Here is a 20,407-nt window from a genome sequence, read left to right on the forward strand (position 1 = left end):
TAACAGTGTAATATCCGTTGCAACTGTTTTATATTTGTTTCAAAGTGCCTTGGTGTGTCCATCTGGAGCACTGTTACTGTTCTATATACATAAGACTTGATACTTCCCTCTCTGTAGATAATTCTCTATGCACAACTTTTATATAAAATACATTTTCAGTATTTATGTTGTGTGGGGAAATATTTCTTTTCTGATGTAAATGCGATCTGTACTTTATAGCGGCGCTCTCCCCTCCGAAGAGCAGCGATAGGCTTCTCTGTTACGTTGGCATTGCGAGTGTTCGGTTTAACTTGGTGGAAACCCCGCACACGCACTACAAGTTGGTCTTCCCGAACACCTCACCAGAGGACTTCAGAACAACCTGATAACACAATGCCTTTCTGCTTCTGTAGGACAGCATTCAATGCCAGGCTTTACCCGCTCCCAGCCCGATGGCAAATGCGCTACCCACAAAGACAGAGGACTCATTCCTCCACGATTCTAGCTTTACTGGTCTTGCTCAACTACCTCTGCTTGTCAGACCTATTGCCACTGACCAAGAAGGGGCCAGGTCGGCTCCCTAACAGGGGTGACAGCTGTTTAAACAGAGGCGTGTGGTTTCCATCCCTTATCCTTTACCCATGGCTCCCTGGTTCCTGAAGAGATGACTAAGGATTATTCAGACATTGTTAAGGAAAACCTGCGCATCACCCAGGCTGGCCCACAAAGTTCCACAAAAAGCTGAAATAAGAGCAAGCAGTAGCATTTGTCACTCAGCGCTGAAGGAAAAGGTCGATTCACAGGACTATGCATTGCATCATGTTCTTTTCCTTGTTTTCCATCTGGATCACACAGGTATTCAAGTGACGTTAGTCAGGTGGTATTCCGCACTTTTGCTCACTGACCATTTTGTGTAATTATTTATTGCAAAAAGATAGATTGTGGGTTTGGGTATGTAGAAAGGGGAAGGGGAGGTGATGAGGGAGAATACGGGGCATTTCCCATGACTTTTGCGGTTAAATAAATGGCAAAATTTAACTCAGCAAAATTTAACTCAGCAAAATAAAAAAAAATAAAAATAAAAATAAAACAATCCTCATAGATCCATGCAGGTTGTAGCTATCCAAATTCCGGGGCTACATGAACTTTAGGAGAAAATGTTTTTCTTTGAATAATCATGTGCTGAAAAACACAGTGGTCTTATATTGTTTCCTCCAATTAGGATGTCTCATCCGCACTAGAATTGGAATTTTGTGGTCTCTGCTTTCCTCATAACTCGTTAGAGCCCCTGGCCATTGTGGACGTCAAACTGGTGGCATGGAAAAAAGTATCCATGCGTCTGCGCACTGCCTTCTTTGCCCACAGGAAGTACTATATAGGTTTCCATTGGAACAAGTGGGGAGGTAGTTAGTGGGCAAAGGGGAATCTCCAGTTTATAAACCAAAGGTCAATTTGGGGTTCTCCAATAATGCATCTCAGACATTCTGCTCCTATGACCAATGGCATCTTTCAACAAGTGTGTGCCCTGAACAACCTCTGCTTTCAGAAATGGTTGCAGTACCAGCTTGAGACAACTAGACACTAGTGACTCATCAACTATGTTTCAAGAGTAGAGGAGACTAAAGAAAGATGAAAGGGCAGACACTACCCACTGCTCCATCCCCTGCACCCTAGTCACTGTTCACATGCCAGGGACTTCGTCTCTGGTTTACCCTCCCAGTGTAGCATCAGAGATACATGGGCCTCATTCATTGATACTGCATCTGAATTGTAACCACGCCAACGTGGTCATGTCCTTGATTTTTTTGCAAAGCACAATATAAGTCACCAATACACTTATGCATCACCTGTTTGCTTACAAGTATAGTCATTCCTTTGAACTGTTTTGGGCCTTGTTCTTTTACAACCCCTTCTCAGTGCCCTATGTACACATTGTGCTCATATCTCTTGTTCATCTCTGACCTGTGCACACATATTGCTCCTTAGCCCTGTGCACTTGCACCTCTTGACACCATGTGTACCGCACCCATTGACACTACTTTGTGCAGTGCGACTGCTTTGATCGATGTATGCACAATGCTACCATGCTATGTGCGCTGAACCTGCTTATTGCCCTGTGTAGTCATACTGCTGATGCCCTGTGTATTCACAGTGCTCCACTCCCCGAATACTCACACTGCTCCCTCATGCCTGCCTCACGGCACTTGCGCAGCCGGCACTCCTGGCACTTGCGGCGCATGTACATGTCAATCTGGCATGTGCCACTGTTCTTGCATGTGTACTGTGTGGTCTTGATGACGCTGCGGCGGAAGAAGCCCTTACAGCCCTCGCAGCTCAGTACGTTGTAGTGGAAGCCAGATGCCTTGTCCCCGCACACACTGCACAACTCGTTCCCCAGCATCTTGGGGGCCGGGCCCTTCTTCCTCTTCATGGGCAGGCCTTCTGCAGAACCGGCAGGGCAGGGGAGGGAAGAGAAAAGAGGGACTCAGTTATATGATCTCTGAACAAATTCAATGATAAAGAAGGTGTAGCATTCACAGGATAAGACCCCATACCACACCCAGAGTGAGTACCATAACCTACATAACACTCAATATGAGGAGACTGGAACCTGCATCACCGTTTGCGTGAGGACCAGAAGCTGAACCACACCCAGCCCATGGACCAGACCCTGCACCACCCTAGCGAGGACGAGTGCTTGCAGAACCCAACCCGAGCTGGCATCACCCACAATTTAATGACCAAACCTTGCACTACACGCAGTCCTAGTACTAGACTACGCCACACGTAGGCTGAGGACCAGAGCCTGCATCACCCCCATCAGGTCAGAGTTGGCACCATAGCGACTGCGAGGATTAGAGCGCCATCCCAGCAGGGACTAGATTTGGTATCATTCAACTATCCTTAATCACCTATAATATGTGAAATAGACCCTGCACCACACAATGTACAACACAGGACCAGACTGTATATTTGTATAGTATTCCTCTGTAGTTAAAATGATTTCCCCCCTTAGGTTGACAGTACCTTTGTAAGTTACCGGTTTGTTATTTTGTTTTGGCCCTAATGTATGTCCCACTTTTTTCACATTCCCAAAAACTGACTTATCAGTTGTTCTCACCTTTGTGCTAATGTATTAGCGTTCTTTCGTAGAATGCCTCTACCAGTCTGTAAGGAACAAGTTACTTACCTGTAACTGTTGTTCTCCAGCATGGGTCTGGCATGGATTCAATGCTCATGAATATTCCCCGTCGTCAGGCTGGGAATCCTCGGTAAAGAAAAAATCAGTATCAGTTTTGTTTCTGATCTGTCTTTCTTAGTAGTAACCAATCACTGATCTCTGGGTCATACTGCCCCTAGCCAATGACTGCCCTCTCCCTAAGCCCTGCCTCCGGCAGCCATCCTCAGATTTGGTAGCACGCTAAGTGGCAGTATGACCAAGTGAAGAGCCACAGAGGGGTAGGCGGGAGGGTTCGCATATGAATCCATGCCAGACCCATGCTGGAGAACAACAGTTACAGGTAAGTAACTTGTTCCTTCTCCAGCATGGGGTCTGGCATGGATTCACATGCTCATGAATAAAAGAATACATAGCAGTATACACATGCACAACCACGTGAGGTGGTGGCAACAGGCTCAACATTAAGCAATACAACAACTCAACATTAAGCATCTCTTACCTCCTCACCAGGCTCACCTTAAGCGAACAGGTTGCGCAGCACTGCTTGGCCGACCCTGGACTCCTCCCTGGAGTCCCGATCTACGCAGTAGAATCTTGTGAAGGTGTGCGTCGACCACCACGTAGCAGCCCTGCTGATGTCCAACAGGGGCACACCAGACAGGAACGCCGTGGTAGCAGTGATCGGTCTGGTCGAATGGGCTCTCGGACGGCCGGGCAGCGGTCGGTTTGCCAACCGGTGACAATGCATGATGCAGCCGGAGAGCCATCTGTATATGGAAGTCTTCGATAGAGCCTTCCCTTGATTCACAGACCCAAAGTTCACAAACAGTTGGGACGTCTTCCGAAAACTCTTCGTGCGGTCCACGTAGAACTTCAGCGCTCTAGCTACATCCAGCGAGTGCAAAGTCCTCTCGGCCGGCGTCGAAGGCGACGGGAAGAAAACTGGTAACATCAAGGGCTTGTTGAGGTGGAAGTCCGACGGCACCTTGGGCATGAAGGAGGGGTGCGTCCTTAGCACCACCCTCATGTCATGAAAAGTCAAGTATGGAGGCTTGCAAGATAGAGCCTGAATCTCTCCCACTCGTCGTGCAGAGGTGATGGCCACGAGGAACGCTGTCTTCCATGACAGGAACTTCAAAGGCGCCGAATGCAGAGGCTCGAATGGGGGTCCCATGAGCCTGGTCAGCACCACATTAAGCTCCCACGCCGGGGCAGGAGCCTTCACCGGCGGGAATGATCTGAATAGTCCCTTCATAAATTCCTTCACCAGGCGATGAGACCACAAGGACGCCCTTCCCGTAGTCCTGGTATATCGGGAGATGGCAGCCAGATGTATTTTTATGGAGGCGTGAGCCAGACCAGCGACAGTAGGTACGGCAGCACTTGAGGGGCCGTAATCCGCAGAGGGTTAATCTTCTGTGCACGGCACCAGACAGAGAACCTCTTCCATTTATGACCGTAACCCTTGAGAGTTGAGGACGCCCTGGCCTTTGCAAGAACCTCTCTGCAATCAGCCGGGATATCGTACCCTCCAAACTCTACTGCTGCAGGAGCCAGGCCTGCAACTTCAGCGACTGTGGGTCGTGATGGAGAATGGCGCCTCCTTCTCTGGAGAGGAGATCCGCGTCTGCCGGCAGCCTGACTGGCGGGGACGTTGACAAGTCCAGAAGGTCCGGGAACAAGATCTGCCTCGGCCACGCCGGTGCGACGAGGATCATCCTGCACCTAGACTTCTTGAGCTGATTGATGAGGCGGAGCAGCAACGGCAACAGAGGGAACGCGTACAGAACCTGCTGGCGAACCTCTGGCACTTGGGAGTTCATCGCCGTTGCGAACAGGTCGATCTGGGGTTTGCCCCATCGTTGGAAGAGTCGATCCACTTGATCCTGGTGCAATTCCCACTCGTGGCACGAGCGCAGCTCCCTGCTGAGTGAGTCGGCAATGGTGTTTTTTATTCCTGCCAGGTGGAAGGAAACCAGAAACATCCCCTGGGCGACGGCCCAGTGCCACAGATCCTGGGCCTCCTTGGATAGGGCTGGGGATCTGGTGCCCCCCTGCTTCCGTATGTAGAACATCGTGGTGGTGTTGTCTGTGAAGATCTTCACCACTTTGTCCTTGCGGGACGGGAGGAACGACTTGAGCACCCAGAACACTGCTCGGAGCTCCAAGATGTTGATGTGAAGAGACCTCGCCTCCAGGAGCCAAAGGTCTCTTGCATGGAGATCTCAGGTGTGCGCCCCCCAACCCTCCAGAGAGGCATCCGTAGTCACCGTCTCTTGAAACGCCAGGGTTTGAAAGTCTGTGCCCGTCGTGAGGTGAGCCCGGGTGCCCCACCATAGTATCGCCCGACTTAACTCCTCGTCGAGGGGGATCCTGTCCTCGAAGCAACCCCTCGCCTGAAACCAGCAGGCGTTGAGGAACTCCTGTAGCAGACGCATCCGAAGTCTGCACAGGGGCACAAGGTAGATGCATGAGGACATCATCCCGAGAAGGGACTTGATAGACCTCACCCTGGCCATGTCCGTGGCTAACAGGCGCCGCACCTTGCACAGGATGGTCTTGGTCCTCTCCTCTGAAGGGGAGGCCAATTGCTCCACAGTATCGCGCTTCGCCCCCAAAAACAGAGCTACTTGCGAAGGAACCAGGTGGGATTTGGGGTAGTTGATGGCAAACCCCAGCTCTGTGAGCAACCGGACGGTCCTCGCCGTATGATCTACAGCGAGTTCCCTTGACCTTGCCAGGATTAGCCAGTCGTCCATGTAGGGCTAGATGTGGATCCCCTGCAGGCGCTACCGCGCCGCCACTGGTGCCAGGCACTTGGTGAAAACCCTGGGTGCCGACTTTAATCCGAATGGTAGGGCTCTGAATTGGTAGTGGCGTCCCTGAACCACGAACCTGAGGAACTTCCTATGCCTTTTTAGAATGGGGATGTGGAAGTAAGCATCCTCAAGGTCCAACGACGATAGGAAGTAGCCTTCCTCCAGCTGTCCCAGCACGTGCTGGAGGGTGACTATCCTGGATTTCTGCGCCTTGATATATTTGTTTAACCAACGCAAGTCCAGGATGGGGCGCCAACCGCCGGTCATCTTTCTGACGAGAAAGTACCATGAGTACACTCCCGACCCCCGGAGCCTCCTAGGAACAAGCTCGATGGCACCTTTTTTGAGCATCGCCTTTACTTCCAACAGCAGTTGAGGGACGTGATTCTCCTTCCTGGCCACGGGAGGAATGCGAGGGCACTTCTTTTGGAATTCCAGCGAGTGCCCGTTGGCCAGGGTGTCCAGCACCCAATGGTCGGTGGAGATGGACTCCCACACGCTGACTAACTTTGTCAGCCGGCCTCCCACCGGGGTGCTTCGGTGGGGGCCCGACGACACGGCCGGGTCAGTCTTGTCGACACTTGTCGGGTCAGTCTTGTCAGTCTTGTTTGGAGGAGGCCTTGCCGCCTTGGCCTCCTTGACGACGACGGCGGGATCCCCCTTGCTTGCCGCAACCTCTGTAGGCCTCCTGGGAAGAGGAGCGGGCCGCCTGGCGGTAAGCGGAGGAGCCACCACTGGATCCTTTGGAGGCACCCTGTCTGCCTCCGGGGCTCCGAAAGGGCCGTCGCTGCTGAAGCACCCCAAGGGCCCGGGCCGTCTCCGAGTCGGTCTTGATGGCCTGTAGAGACTCATCCACTGCCTTACCAAAGAGGTTGTTGCCGTCGAACGGCATGTCCAACACCCTGGTCTGGACGTCCTGGCAAAAGTCTGTCGCCTTGAGCCATCCCCGCTGTCAGAGGCAAACGCCGTTGCCTAGTTGGCGAAATCCAGTATCAGCGATGTCCGTTGCCACCGTTATGGCGTGATCCGATGCCTTCTTGCCCGCCTGCAGAATTTCTAGGGCCTCCGCCCTTTTGTCATCAGGCAGGAAATCTAGCAGGGGAGCTATTTTGAACCAGAGCTCCCTGTCGTAGCGGGCCACGATCGCTAAGGCATTGGCCGCCTTAATCGTCGCCGCCGCCGATGACGAGATGACTCGCCGTCCCATAGAGTCCAACTTCTTGCCCTCGCTGTCCGGCGGGGAAGTGAAAGTTGAAGCCGCCGTGCCCGCTGCCTTCTTCTTAGCTGCTGCCGAGACGACCGAGTCCGGCGTGGGCTGGGCCCTGAGGCACAGGGGGGAGGCATCGGGGACTCGGTACTTCTTCTCGTACCTGTCCCTCTTGGCGGGTGTCGTGGCAGGGTTGAGGACCGCAAGCCCCTCGTCCTAGATGTCGTCGAGTAAAGGCACCGCGAGGGCCGTCTTCCTCTTAGCCTCTCGTCGTTGGTACAGAAACCCCTCCTTTTTCTGTTCTTCAGGGCAGAGCTGGAAGAGCTTGGATGCCCTGGTTATCATGGCGTGGAAAGAGTCCACCTCGTCGGCTGGGGACGCCCGCGGTGACGACGGGATGTCTGCTTTGTCATCGCCACCGTCATCGTCCGTTCCCGTCGCCATATCAGTCACCGTATCCTCTCCCGGCGAGGGGGATGAGGGGTCCACCGGTCTTGCAGGCACGAAGGGCGGAGCGGGGTGGACTCTCTTCTGCTTGTTCGGAGGGCTTCCCGACGGGCCTGGTTCTGGCTCCTCCGTCGGGGTGCGTGGTAATCTCGTCCTTATCTCGGTACATAAGGATTGGATTGCCAACAAAATGGCCGCCGAGCTCCTGGGGCTCGGGCAATGGCTGCGACGGACGGGATGGCCGCTCCATTGGGCCCTGTTCGTCGTCGCTATCTTCGATCACGTCAGCAGGGACCGTCCCCTGGGATGGAACCTTCTCGAACCTCTCGTTGAGGTTTCTGAACCTCTCGTTGAGGCCGAACGTGCCGGGGAAGTAGCGCCCTGCTTGGCAACCGAAGAGCCCGACCTTTCGGCGCTCCCAGAGCCTGCGGACTCGCGGTGCTTGGCCTTCTGTTGGGCCCCCGTCACCGGGGCGCCCTCAAAGGACTTAGAAGCCCGCTCAGCCTTCTTCTTCGCCTTCTCACTTGCTGTGCCTTTCTCCAGCCAGGTGGCGAGGTGGGAACGATGATCTTGTTTGGTCCGTTTCGAAAGGTTCTTGCAGAACGCACAGTCCTTCTCCAAGTGCGTCTTGTCCCCATGGAGGCAGTAGAGGCATCGCAAATGCTCGTCCTCCTTGAAAACGTTATATAATCCGCATCCAGGGCAGTTCCTGAACAGCTTGGATCCGGGCGTCAAGCTCCCCTTGTCCTGGGCCATGTCCGTTGAGGTAAGCCGCAGATCTTCCAGAATCCTCCAAGAAGTGTAAACTCGACGAAAACTTCACCCTTGAGGGGCGTAGAAGAATTCCGAAATGGGTCCCCGTTATCGGAAGTAGAAGCGGTGGAGCTTGAGGCTCGATTAAATCGAAAAAATGAGTAATCTCCTGAAAAAAGCGTGAAAACGAAGCAAAAAACTCTAGAGCTAAACACGAGGACTCCAAACACTTGAGCGTGCAGTACAAATTTGAGGATGGCTGCCGAGCCAGGGCTTAGGGAGAGGGCAGTATGACCCAGAGATCAGTGATTGGTTACTACTAAGAAAGACAGATCAGAAACAAAACTGATACTGATTTTTTCTTTACCGAGGATTGCCAGCCTGACGACGGGGAATATTCATGAGCATGTGAATCCATGCCAGACCCCATGCTGGAGAAAGATGTTATTCTTGGTAATGATCAAAATTGACATCCCTGTTTTTCAAATAAGTATACATAAGTACAAACTACAGGCAATATTTGCACCAGACTGAGAATCCCCCTGCACTGCACCCAGTTCAACGTCCAGAAATTGACTCATTCCTTTAAGGACTATGACCAGTACAACACACAATGAGATGAACAGAGTCTGCATCACCCGCGGTGTGAGTATTTAGCATCAGGGAGGACTAGATAGACCCTTACCCTTCAGTCATCGAGTGTGAATACCAGAACATGCAACAACCCAGTGTGTGAACCAGACCATACACCACACTTAACGTGAAGACCAGACCACATCCAATGAGGACCAAACCATGACCCACACAAGAAAGAAAATGAAACATTGGGCCCCGTCGTTTACTGCAGAAAGCCACTGGCCAAAAAGGACAAACTAAATCACTGGATAGAAATGGAAGAAAGGGAGGTAAAATCACATCCCTGCTGAACAAGTTAAATATAAGCAGCAGACAGCATTGTTGACAAGGAAATTCTGACAAGAAAAGATCAGTATTTTCTTTTTAAAGTTCTCTTATCTGCAGATTGAGAGCCCACTCATTCCAGCTGTAGCTATCCTTAGATAGGGTACTTTTCAGAACTTGTAAAATGTTGCCATATTTTGAGAGAAAAACATTGAGGGGATTAAGTAGCTAGCAGCATTTGTTTTTCTTAATTAACCCAATCCTCTTAAATGCTGTTAAACCAAACAATTTTCTGCTGCTCCAACGCTTCGGATTGGAGAAATCCACTCTTGACTTGTTGGTCTCACTTCTATACAGGATCAAGTGAACCAAGTCGCCTAGTGATCGGGTGCCAGAGGGGGGATATAAACCAGTGTACTGCAGTGTTCTGCTACTTGATTAAGATCATATTTTAACCTCCTTTAACATCCGTTAATGAAAGACTTGTTACCCTAGACCCCTACTGCAAGGACATTATCACTCAGTAACTTTTTTGTTTCAGCTTAGTAATGGTTTTTGGAAAATCGGCTACCTGCTCTTCTAGAGTGCTTTCATTTGCTACCCCTCCCCACCAATCAGGCTTCATAATGTTTGATATAAATTGCAAGTAGCAAACTACTAGCCAGTCCTATAAAGTCACTTGCCTCCTCAGTTCTCCACATACACACAAAGCACCATTTCTCACTCACGAGAATCAGTATTCACTAGCCCATGGCTAGTGGCATGTGCACATTTTGAGGCCTGGATGGACAAAAACTCTGCAATTCAGGTTTTTGGATGCCATTTAAGGCCTCATGGATGCTGGGAGAGTTTTTATGCTGGTCATCTTGTATCACTCCGCGGTCATCAATAGAGTAGATCGTTCCTTTTTATTTTTCACCCTGTTAAAGACGACTTTGTGGTTTTAGGTCCATTTACATCCTCCAAATAACCTTGGGTTGTGGTTCCTCGCACAGTTCCCTGCTCTCATCAAGGTTATTGCACATGTATATGTCCCCACTGATACGTCTCATTGTGACTCATGGGATGGGTGTGGTTCATATCCTTATGGAGCACATTCACTACATTTATCTAAGGCTTCATGTCCAGAACCTCCTCAATTTCACGCATCAGCAGCTTGACTTGATCTCAGAGAGGAAGCTAGGGAAGGGCAGGTGGGTAGTTTCAACTGAGACAAAAAAAGCAAATTAGTATATTGGCACTCGGAACAAACGTATCCAGCCCTGACTGATAGAGCCTTTTCCACTGTTCTTACAGGAGAAAGTGTCACTATTACGAAGTCGAAGCAGAGTTGTGTGCAGTCTCTGCAGTACCTGCTGTTCGCCAGACTGAGTGCGTAGTCTTTCGGCACCGTCTACTGCTGTGTGGGAGGTTTCACCCAAGTACTACAACATTCCGTGGAGCGGCCCCAGCATCGAAGCAGAGTTGAGTAGTCGCTGCAGTCTATGGCAGCGATGGCTGCGTGGCGGGGCCTCGCGGCCGAAGAAGAGGGAAGATTCTTGCGGCACATGCAAAACCGCCTTCAAGACAAGGACTGGGGTCGGAAGAAGCACAATGCCACGACATACTCTGTGATAGACCTGGCGACGGAGGACACTCACCACCCTGCAACTCCAGTTGGTAAGACTCTCTTAATCAAAAGAAGCCGTCACACTCCTTTGGGTCACACTAAACACTCCAACCCCAGTCCCGAAGGATACAAACATAGGGTCACCTCTGCACCCCCGTCTGTTCATCTCAGAGGTTCTAATGGTCGAGATGTCGGACGATTAGTCATCACAGGAATTGCAGAACGGGGAGATCACCGAGCAGTTAATAGAAAGCATGGTCCCGATGGCGGATTGCAATGCACAACCCACCGTCGAAGGAGCGCCTGCTGCCTTCAACTTTATTACCCCGATCAGACCCGGTGATGTTGCTGGAGTAGACTCGACAGATGAGCCTGCCTCAAGTTTGCACAGAGGCGCAGCACGATGTATGGACAGAACGCTGTAACAGCCTCGATTGTCGATCACCCCACGCCACACAGAGAAGATCCGACGAGCCCGACCAGTGAACAAGGGGATTATTTAACTGCTGGTAATGAGGAGAGTGAGAACACTCAAGCGAGTGGGAACCCCAATCCAGGCCCTATACCCCTGGAGACTGGCTCTGCCCAAATGTACCCTGAGGAGAATGCACCAGCTCGTACTCCAACTAGCCCGAGAGCAACTACATCTTCCAAAATTAAAGGAGACACACCACTCACCGGCAGCGACAGTTGGAAATCAAAAGAAGGCAGCAAAAACAGAAAGAAGCCTCAAAGACAAGGGGGTCACAAATTTGTTAACCTCCAAAACCGAGCAGCTGAAAAACTCAAAAGCTGATAACACGTCAATTCTCATGAGCGAAGGCCCCGTATAGGAAAGTGGCAACCGCCCAACCAGGGCATCAAGCATGTCACCAATTACTCTCCTCCGACATTTTGGAGGAGTTTTTAAAGAAAAAACTACTCACAGGTCAGGCCCTGCAAGAGCCATCTGACACAAAAATCCTGGCAGCGGTAGAGGGACCTAGAGAATGAGACACCAATCCGCTCCCCCATTAGCCCTACAGAAGCCAGAACAGGATGCCGCACTTCAGCCGGAGAAACGAACATCAATGAATGGGACTCCACAAAGATGGCACTTTGGAAAGCCCCCTGATGAAACGGGAAACATGCCAGAGACCTCAAAAACGGCACAGCAGGAAGTGCCTACTACTGCATCCGGAGGAAAAAGTGTGACCCTCACAGCTTTCAATTACTGACTAAATGGTTCACAGTGTCACTATGGGACTTGACATTTTTCTTGGTAAAGGACTTTATTATCAGGTCACAATCAAAAATAGGCTCAGGCTCAAAAAGTGTCACCTTGAAATAAATCTAGTAGTGGAAGCTTTCACAATGTCTAAGCTGGATTACTCTATTAGCCCCTTTTGTGTTATCCCTAAATACCATTCTGCAAGGCTGCAGAAAGGGTAGGATGCTGTGAACAGACTGACCAGAAGCCGTTAGAAGCGGGATCATGTCTCAGACCCAGATCAACCTCTCCATTGTTTTGCAGGGGCCAAAAATATCCTTTTCACAATCGCTCGCTATCATCAGAAACAAAAATAAACACTGTCTGCTCGGAGTAATCTCTATGGCAGATAGAAGGAATGCTATTATTGGCCAGATCAGGTTTCTTGCTGTGGCCCCCATTGTCCCTGGTGTGTGCCTGGTATTTTGTACACTGGTTTAATCCAGGATTTGCGTTTTAATCTACCCTGTTGGAGGGCATAAAAGGCAGGATTATGGCCATCAGAGTCATTTTTTTTTGTTGCTCGTGCAGCAGTGGATGTTTGGAGGTGTGGGCTTGGATGTGAACTGTATCGCGCAGCGATGGTCAGCGATGGTGCTGGCAGAATCCTTGATGAAGGCAGAGGAGGCTCAAGGTACAGCTGAAACAGCAGCTCCCATGAAGACAGAGCCGGCCTTGGGGGGGGGGGGGGGGGGGGAGCCGGGCGACCGCCCGGGGCGCTACGCCCCCTGTTGCATGGTGACCCCTCCTGGGAGCATGGTAGCTCCCAGGATGTTGTAATGGGTCACGTGGCAGTAGCCACGTGACCAACATAATAAAAGAAGCGAGCCGCTTCTGGCTCGTCAGTCACTCCATCTTGAGGCTCCGGTGTCGTTACTTTGTCAGCACCATGCTGGTGCTGCACCGTAGTAGCTGGGCCCAAGGACGGGGCCCAGCTGGAGGACGGTGCCCCTGCCGGGCAACGCCGTCCCTGTGGGTCCCCCTAACCCTGTGAGGTGGGTTGGGGAGGCGACCCCGGCCTGGGCGCCCCCAGAGCCGGGGCCGCGGTGAGCTGGGTGCCCCCGGCCACGTGTGGAGCTCCGGTGGTCCGGAGCGGGTGGGGTGACCCCCACCCATGAGTCTGCGGCATGAGGGCCACACCAGTGTGTCTTGTCGGGTGCTCCCTGACCTGAGTATGGGGCTGCCCGGTGACCCGGAGCAGCCCCTAACAATGGCGACGAGGGCTGGAGCCCTGTGTGCAACGCGGCGGTGGCCGCATGGAGAGGAAATGCTGGGGGTGGCCCGGGCCCTGTGTGTCCCAATGCAGGCTGCCTGGTGCCCCTGGGATGACGTGAGGTGGGCTATTGCCCGCGAAGGAGGTGTCACTGAGCGGCGGTGGCCGCGTGGGCTGCACACCCACCCATCTGACGAGGGGGGGCCTGCACGCGGTTTTCGGCCGCAATAAACATAACAATGGAGGCGTCGGCCGCACGAGGTGGGGAGTCTGCCCGGCCACCACCCCAACAGCAGGAGGAAGCCGCCCCCCACTCCCTGTAGGGAGTGAGAGTCCACGCGGCGTCGGCTGCTAAAAGAAGGGGAGGAGTGGCTAACATAGCCGCGTGAGGAAGTGATGCAGGCCCAACTTCAACTGGGCCCGCAAAGGAGCTGCCCGCCCAGTGGGGGGGGGGGGGGGGGGGGAGAATCTGTGGGGTGGCTGGCCGCGCGGGCTGCTGCCCCTCCCCCACTGCCTGGAGGAGGATGCGGGTTGTCGCCCGCGATGGAAGGGGGGGGATCTGCGGCCCCCACCCCAGAAGAAAGGGCGTGGCGTCTCCCACGATGGAGAGCTGAGCCGCCCCTCCCCCACCCATAGATTGCGGCGATGGACGCCGCAAGAAAAGAAGTGAGGCGGGCCCAACACCACCTGGGCCCGCAAGGACAATTAAGCACTCGCTCTGAGGAGCGGGCAGAGCAGATGTGGTGGCCGCGGCCACACAATGAGGTGAGCTGCCCCTCCCCTGCGACCTCGCCGCAACACGTGCTGGCGGCATCCGCCGCAGAGGAGGAAGAGTGAAAGGAGGGGCCACTGAAACAGCTGGGGCGGCCCCAACAAAAGAGCGGCATCGGCCACCGTCCAGAAGTGGTGCAGGGGCCGCCAAACAGCTGAGGCGGCCCCAATGGGAGGCGGGCCCATCATCATCTGGGCCCGCAGGTGAAGGAGAGGTGCTCCGGTCTGGAGGAAAAAAAAAAAAAAGGGGAGGCGAGCTGCCTGCCCCTCCCCTGCTCGGTGGCCCCTGGCAACATGAACAGCGCGGGTTTGCGGCCCGCAATGGGGAGGAGATGGGTGCCCTCCCAAGAGGACGTGAAGCGGCTGTGGCCGCAATGAAGGGGTGAGGTGCCTGCCCCTCCCCCACCTGCAAGTCGCAGAACAAAGGTGGGCCCAACTCCAGCTGGGCCAGGAAGAGAAGGAGAAACCAACAAATGGGGGCACAAGGTCACACTGCCTCACAGGAAGACTACAGGGACCTAGCCCCTGGGGGAAAAGGGAGGGATGGCAACTTGTGCCAGTGTGGGGTGCTCCACCCAGCCAGGCAGCGAGGGCACCCTGCCTCTGTTTCCTGTCATCTGCCCCACGAAGGAGAGGAGGTGCATCAAGGGGCCTGCCGCCAGGGTGCCTTGATGCCATCACAGGAGCACCTGGACTATGGACTTGGCCGAGGTGGCGCCTGGGCCTACCCAGGTGCGGCTTTGCCGGTCTCTCTCAGCGTGACGATGGTGCGGCCGCCCGAAGTGAACACCCGGGAAGGATCAACCTGGCATCACGCATCTTCAAGGTGGTGGAAGGGGGACACCGTCATCGATGCCCCCAGGAAGACTCCGTGCTCGAAATGACCCGCCGGGGGAAATATAATGTGATGCCAGGAGTTGGTGTTTTATTATAATACATCCACTCACCCAGGTTAATAAAGGGTGTGGTAGTAGAGTGGTTCTAGGAGCAGTAGTGTGTAGTGTTGTAAGTTCGTTTTGTTGTTATTAAAAAATGGAGTGGTGTTGCATGATGACCCCTCCTGGGAGCATGGTAGCTCCCAAGATGTTGTAATGGGTCACGTGGCAGTAGCCACGTGACCAACATAATAAAAGAAGCGAGACGCTTCCGGCTCGTCAGTCACTCCATCTTGAGGCTCCGGTGTCGTTCCTTTGTCAGCACCATGCTGGTGCTGCACCATAGTAGCTGGGCCCAAGGACGGGGCCCAGCTGGAGGACGGTGCCCCTGCCGGGCAACGCCGTCCCTGTGGGTCCCCCTAACCCTGTGAGGCGGGTTGGGGAGGCGACCCCCGGGATGGGTGCCCCCAGAGCCGGGGCCGCGGTGAGCCGGGTGCCCCCGGCCACGTGTGGAGCTCTGGAGCGGGTGGGGTTTCCCCCACCCATGAGTCTGCGGCATGAGGGCCGCACCAGTGTGTCCCGTCGGGTGCCCCCGACCTGAGTATGGGGCTGCCCGGTGACCCGGAGCAGCCCCCAAGACCCTCCAGGGGGCCTTTTGCCCCCGCCACACCAGCTCGGAGGAGTCTTTCAAGGGCTCCCCAGAGCTGGCGTTGTGGGAGGAGGCGCAGCAGGTGGCCTTTTACTGCAAAATGTGCCCGCGGGAGGGGGGGTGCATTTAAATGCGCCCCTCTGCCACGGGCACTTTTCACAAGAAAAGGCACCATTAGCCCCTCACCACGCCAGCTCTGGGGAGTCTTTCAAGGACTCCCCCGAGTTGGCGTGGTGGCAGAAGGCGTGGCAGGCGCCACATTGCCATTGAATGAACCCTCGGCGGCGGGCTCATTCAATGGCAATGGGGTGCTAACGCGCCCTATTAACCTCCTCGCCAAAGCGAGGAGGTTAAAAAAAAAAAGTGGCCCCCTCCTGGCCCCGCCCCCTGTTAACCAGGGGGGCGCGTTGGGCGAGGGCGCCAATTCGCCCTGGGTGCCGCTGCCCTTAAGGCCAGCCCTGCACGAAGATGAGCATATTTAACCTCTACACTCCTCTGAATTATTTATCCGTTTTTGGGAAGAGCATGTGCTCTGAACACATGCAGGCCCGTTGGCAGAGTCAGTGGGGGGAGCATGACAGCAGCATTTCCGGGCCGCCAATCCATCTATGTTTAACTTAATTCTTTTTGCTCAGCATGCTAATATAATGATTCACATGTTGTCTGGTTGGGTTGTTATAGTGTTTGTGCATGTTTTACCTCCTCTCTATACTGCAGTGTTATTTTAGCCACGACTTAATTTGTTTTGTTTGCATGCGCATATGCATGTTGTTTGGCATGAATAACCGCATCTAGGCGCAGATGTCATCAGATAAATGAATATGCGACTATACTACAGCACACGAACAGAGAACTGAAAGAATCCTTTAAAGAGAAAGGTGTCCAGTACTTTGCCAAACTGAAGAAGAGAATCCTTTGTTTTCTTATCTGTTTCGCTTCCTCTGGCTGCCTGCATCGTTTATAATTATAATTGTAGATTCATAGAACCATTTTAACCATTTAATTTAATAACGGAGAGAATACCTTTTTGTGGGGGGTGGGAAAAGTGGGATCCGATACGAAAGACTGCTAGCACTACATTTCCCCTAAACCTTAGCAGTGCGCACCTTAACTGCATCACCGAGAGGCGGCGCAGGCCATAACGCTATGTAGGGATGAACAAGACCTATTAAAATAAGAATATGTGAGCATCGTTCAAATATTAGAACTAAAACACTCATGGCACCCCTAGTCGAACATTATATCAAAACGAAATATACTGAGAACGATTTGGCTGGGATTATTTTTGAAAAAGTCAAAGTACCCAAACGGGGAGGGGATTTGGGAGCAATGCTCCTAAAAAGAGAACAATGGATCTTCCGCCCCAATACCCATGAGAAGGGCCTGAACAAGGAGATCTGTTGGCAAACCTTTGTTACTCTAGTGTAGCAATAGTGGCATAGTCGCATACCCACACAATAAAATGAGATAAATACAGCAAGAAGTAAGATTGCGATGGGGAACCATATGTCAACACATAATGTTTTAAGAAGGACTATAGAGTAAGTTATACTATAGCCGCAGTAGATATGAAAACGGATTGTACGCTCAAAAGAAAGCAAAAGATTGGTGAGTGAAATCATGTCGTTGCTAAACTATGTGAAAAATGGGGATAGCCAATTTATTCAAAGAAATAGGTTTAAAGTAATTTATGTTGACAATATACAAAGAGGCCTCCCCTTGGAGCCCAAAAAAAGCACTCTATTTCAGAATAAGATTTTTTGAAATAGGAAGAGTTCTTCATTTCAAGAAATGAATGATGATGCATTACCGTAATTTAGGTTAAAACATTACATCGGAAGAAAAAATCTGTGTGAGAGCACACAAAGCATAAAAGAGGATAGACCTCTTCTCCCCTTTACATTCGTAGATTCCATTCTAAGATGGCGGTTTTCATTGTCTACTGGACAATTGTCTACTGGACCGCCACTGTCTCGATGTGGCTATGCAATCACGCAGCATGCATTGCAGACAAGGTAAAAAACAAGTTTCGCTTAGCAACGAGCGTGAGGGATTTCAACATACAGGGTATTCATCGTTGGGAAGGAACGTCGCAAATAAAACGGTAAGCCCGTAATTATGGCTACTCACTAGGAACTTGTGGAGTGTTTTGTAACAAAGTAGGCTAGACAATTAATCCTACGAGAGTTGGATTGCATGCAATGTATTGAGGATATCCGGTGATGCACACTAGAGCGCACACAGTAGCAATATAAATGGAAACAAATACCAGAAAAATTATAAGTTACTCACCGTAGTGACTAACGTACTCTTAGTCCGTAGTCCCCTTTCCTCCATACTGTATGGGAGACAGAACCTTTTTTACCAGAAAAACCTTCCACTTTAAATTTAGAGGTGCCAGGGGCATGGCCCAGGGAGCATGCGCTGCCTTGACTCCGCCCTCCGGCGCCACACCTCAGTCCCCATTGACGCGTCGACAATAGATTTAACATTGCCTAACAACACCAGTATTATTAGGGAGGAGATTGGTGGGAGGTATGGAGGAAAGGGGACTATGGACTAAGAGTATGTTAGTCACTACGGTGAGTAACTTATAATTACTCTTACGCCCCGTCGCCTTTCCTTCATACTGTATGGGCGATTACAACTGATTGCAGCCCCAGGGTGGAGAGGAGGACCTCCTTAAGCAAATAGGTTCCTGAGAACCACCTGTCCGAAAGCCGCATCAGATCTTGAGCTGGCATCCTAACAGTAATGCTTGCAGAAAGCCGAGGGAGAGGCCCAAGTGGCCGCCCTGCTTATGACTTGCCAAGGGACATGGCGCTGGAATGCGATGGCCGTTAACTTGGCCCTGACTGCGTGGGCATGCATGTTGGCCGGGAGCGGCTTGTGCTGGCCCTCATACACTTCTTTCATGGCAGAGACCATCCAGCGGGATATGGGAGCCTTAGAGGCCTGATAGCCTGGCCTTGAGCCGCCGAAAGTGACAAACAGGGCGTCCGACTTGCGGAAGCCCTTGGTCCTGTCCAAGTAGAATTTTAGGGCACGCCTGACAGCCAGGCAGTGCAGCACTCTCTGTGCTTCGTCCTTAGGATCGGGAAAGAATGTAGGAAGGACTATTTCCTCGTTCAAGTGAAATGCAGATGGAACCTTGGGCAGAAATGCCGGGTGTGTCCGCATGACTACCTTGTCCCTGCGAAAGGTGGTATATGGTTCAGAGGCGACCAGCGTCTGAATCTCGCTGACTCTGAGAGCTGAGGTAAGACCGACTAGTAAGGCCGTCTTGATGGTGACCCGCCTAATGTCCACGGATGCCATTGGCTCGAATGGCTTGTGCGCCCATGACTATATTAAGGTCCCACACAGGGTGCTGTCTCTTGACGGGGCGGTAGAGCCTAGGGAGACCAGTCAGGTGTTTCTTGACGATAGGGTTGGAGGAGGAAAAGACGCCTTCCTCTGAGTTCCTGTAAGCCCCAATGGGTGCAAGGTATGTACAGCAGGTGTCTACGCCCGAATGAGCGAGGTGTGCCGAAAAGGAGAGCACGTCGTCCAAATTACAGGCCAAGGGGTCAATTCCCTTGGCGTCTGCCCAGTGGCAGAACCTTGTCCATTTGCTCTTGTACTGGGCCCTGGTGGCTTTGCCCCTGGCGCCCTGTATGATTTCCAGATTGGCCTGTGAGAGGCTAAGGTGCCGAAGCATTACCTGCTCAGTTACCACGCAGTGAGGGCTATTTTCCCTGGCTCTGGGTGGATGATCCTGCCCCCCCTGCTGTGCCAGAAGATGTGCTGGGCCCATCAGGAGGTGTATCAGGGGCACTTCCGAGAGGCTGAGGAGCTCCGAAAACCATGGTCTGGCCGGCCACCATGGAGCAATCGGAATGATGAGGAGTCGGTGCGACTCCTTGATCTTGCAAATTACCCCGTGGATCAGGGGAGTGGGAGGAAAGGCGTAGGCCTTCATGCCGGTCCACTGGAGGTGAAATGCATCGGCCAGAGAGCCGGGGCCCTGACCCTGCCAGGATGCGAACTGGGGGCACTTCTTGTTGTACCAGGTGGCAAAGAGAACCACTTGGGGGTGAGCCCAATTGTTGAAAATCTCCTGCACAACGAGGTTGTTTAGCTGCCACTCGTAATTGTCCACTCCCAGCCTGATGAGCCTGTCTGCCTCTAGGTTGGATTCCCCCAGGAGGTGGACTGCCGAGAGGAAAATTTTGTTTTCCAAGGCCCATTCCCACATGCTGATTGCCAGTCTGCACAGAGGCGGGGATCTGGTGCCTCCCTGCTTGTTAACGTAGTACATGCTGGTCGAGTTGTCTGTCTTGATGAGGACAACCTTGCCCTTGAGAAGTGGTAGGAATGCTCTGAGCGCTAGCCAGATGGCGTTCAGCTCCAACCAATTGATGTGGTATTCCTGATCCTGTCGAGTCCAGGTCCCGTGGACCGAGAGATCATCCAGGGTGGCTCCCCAGCCCTTCGAGAAAGGAGTCTGTGGTGACAGTAGCCTGCGGAGAGGGCGGCCGGAAGAGCTTGCCCATGCCCCATCCGTAGGTTGCTGTCCATGGACCACCAAGTTAGGTCCTGGTGGAGAGATGGAGGAATGTGGATCATCTCGGATTCTGAGCCCCACTCCTGACCCCATGAGGGCATGAAGTGCAGCTGAATTCTTCTCATCCTTAGTCTTGTGTGTGGCACGGCTAAAAGAACCGCCGCTAGTAGACCCAGGAGATGTTGGTACCACCATGCCAAGGTCACCTC

The 20,407-nt window shown here is 52.6% G+C and overlaps 1 protein-coding gene across 2 annotated transcripts in view; it reads right to left on the reverse strand.

Annotated features, from left to right (window-relative positions):
* Positions 1-20,407, reverse strand: part of NR1H3 (nuclear receptor subfamily 1 group H member 3) — a 608,088-nt gene that overhangs the window by 283,404 nt on the left and 304,277 nt on the right. For both annotated transcript variants that reach the window (XM_069623157.1, XM_069623158.1), the window contains one exon: positions 2,155-2,421. In XM_069623157.1, the coding sequence (XP_069479258.1) occupies positions 2,155-2,421 (267 nt within the window). The remainder of the gene's footprint in view (positions 1-2,154; positions 2,422-20,407) is intronic.

Source organism: Ambystoma mexicanum, chromosome 11 (assembly GCF_040938575.1).
Source record: "Ambystoma mexicanum isolate Mex_15411 chromosome 11, UKY_AmexF1_1, whole genome shotgun sequence".
Lineage (NCBI taxonomy): Eukaryota > Metazoa > Chordata > Amphibia > Caudata > Ambystomatidae > Ambystoma > Ambystoma mexicanum.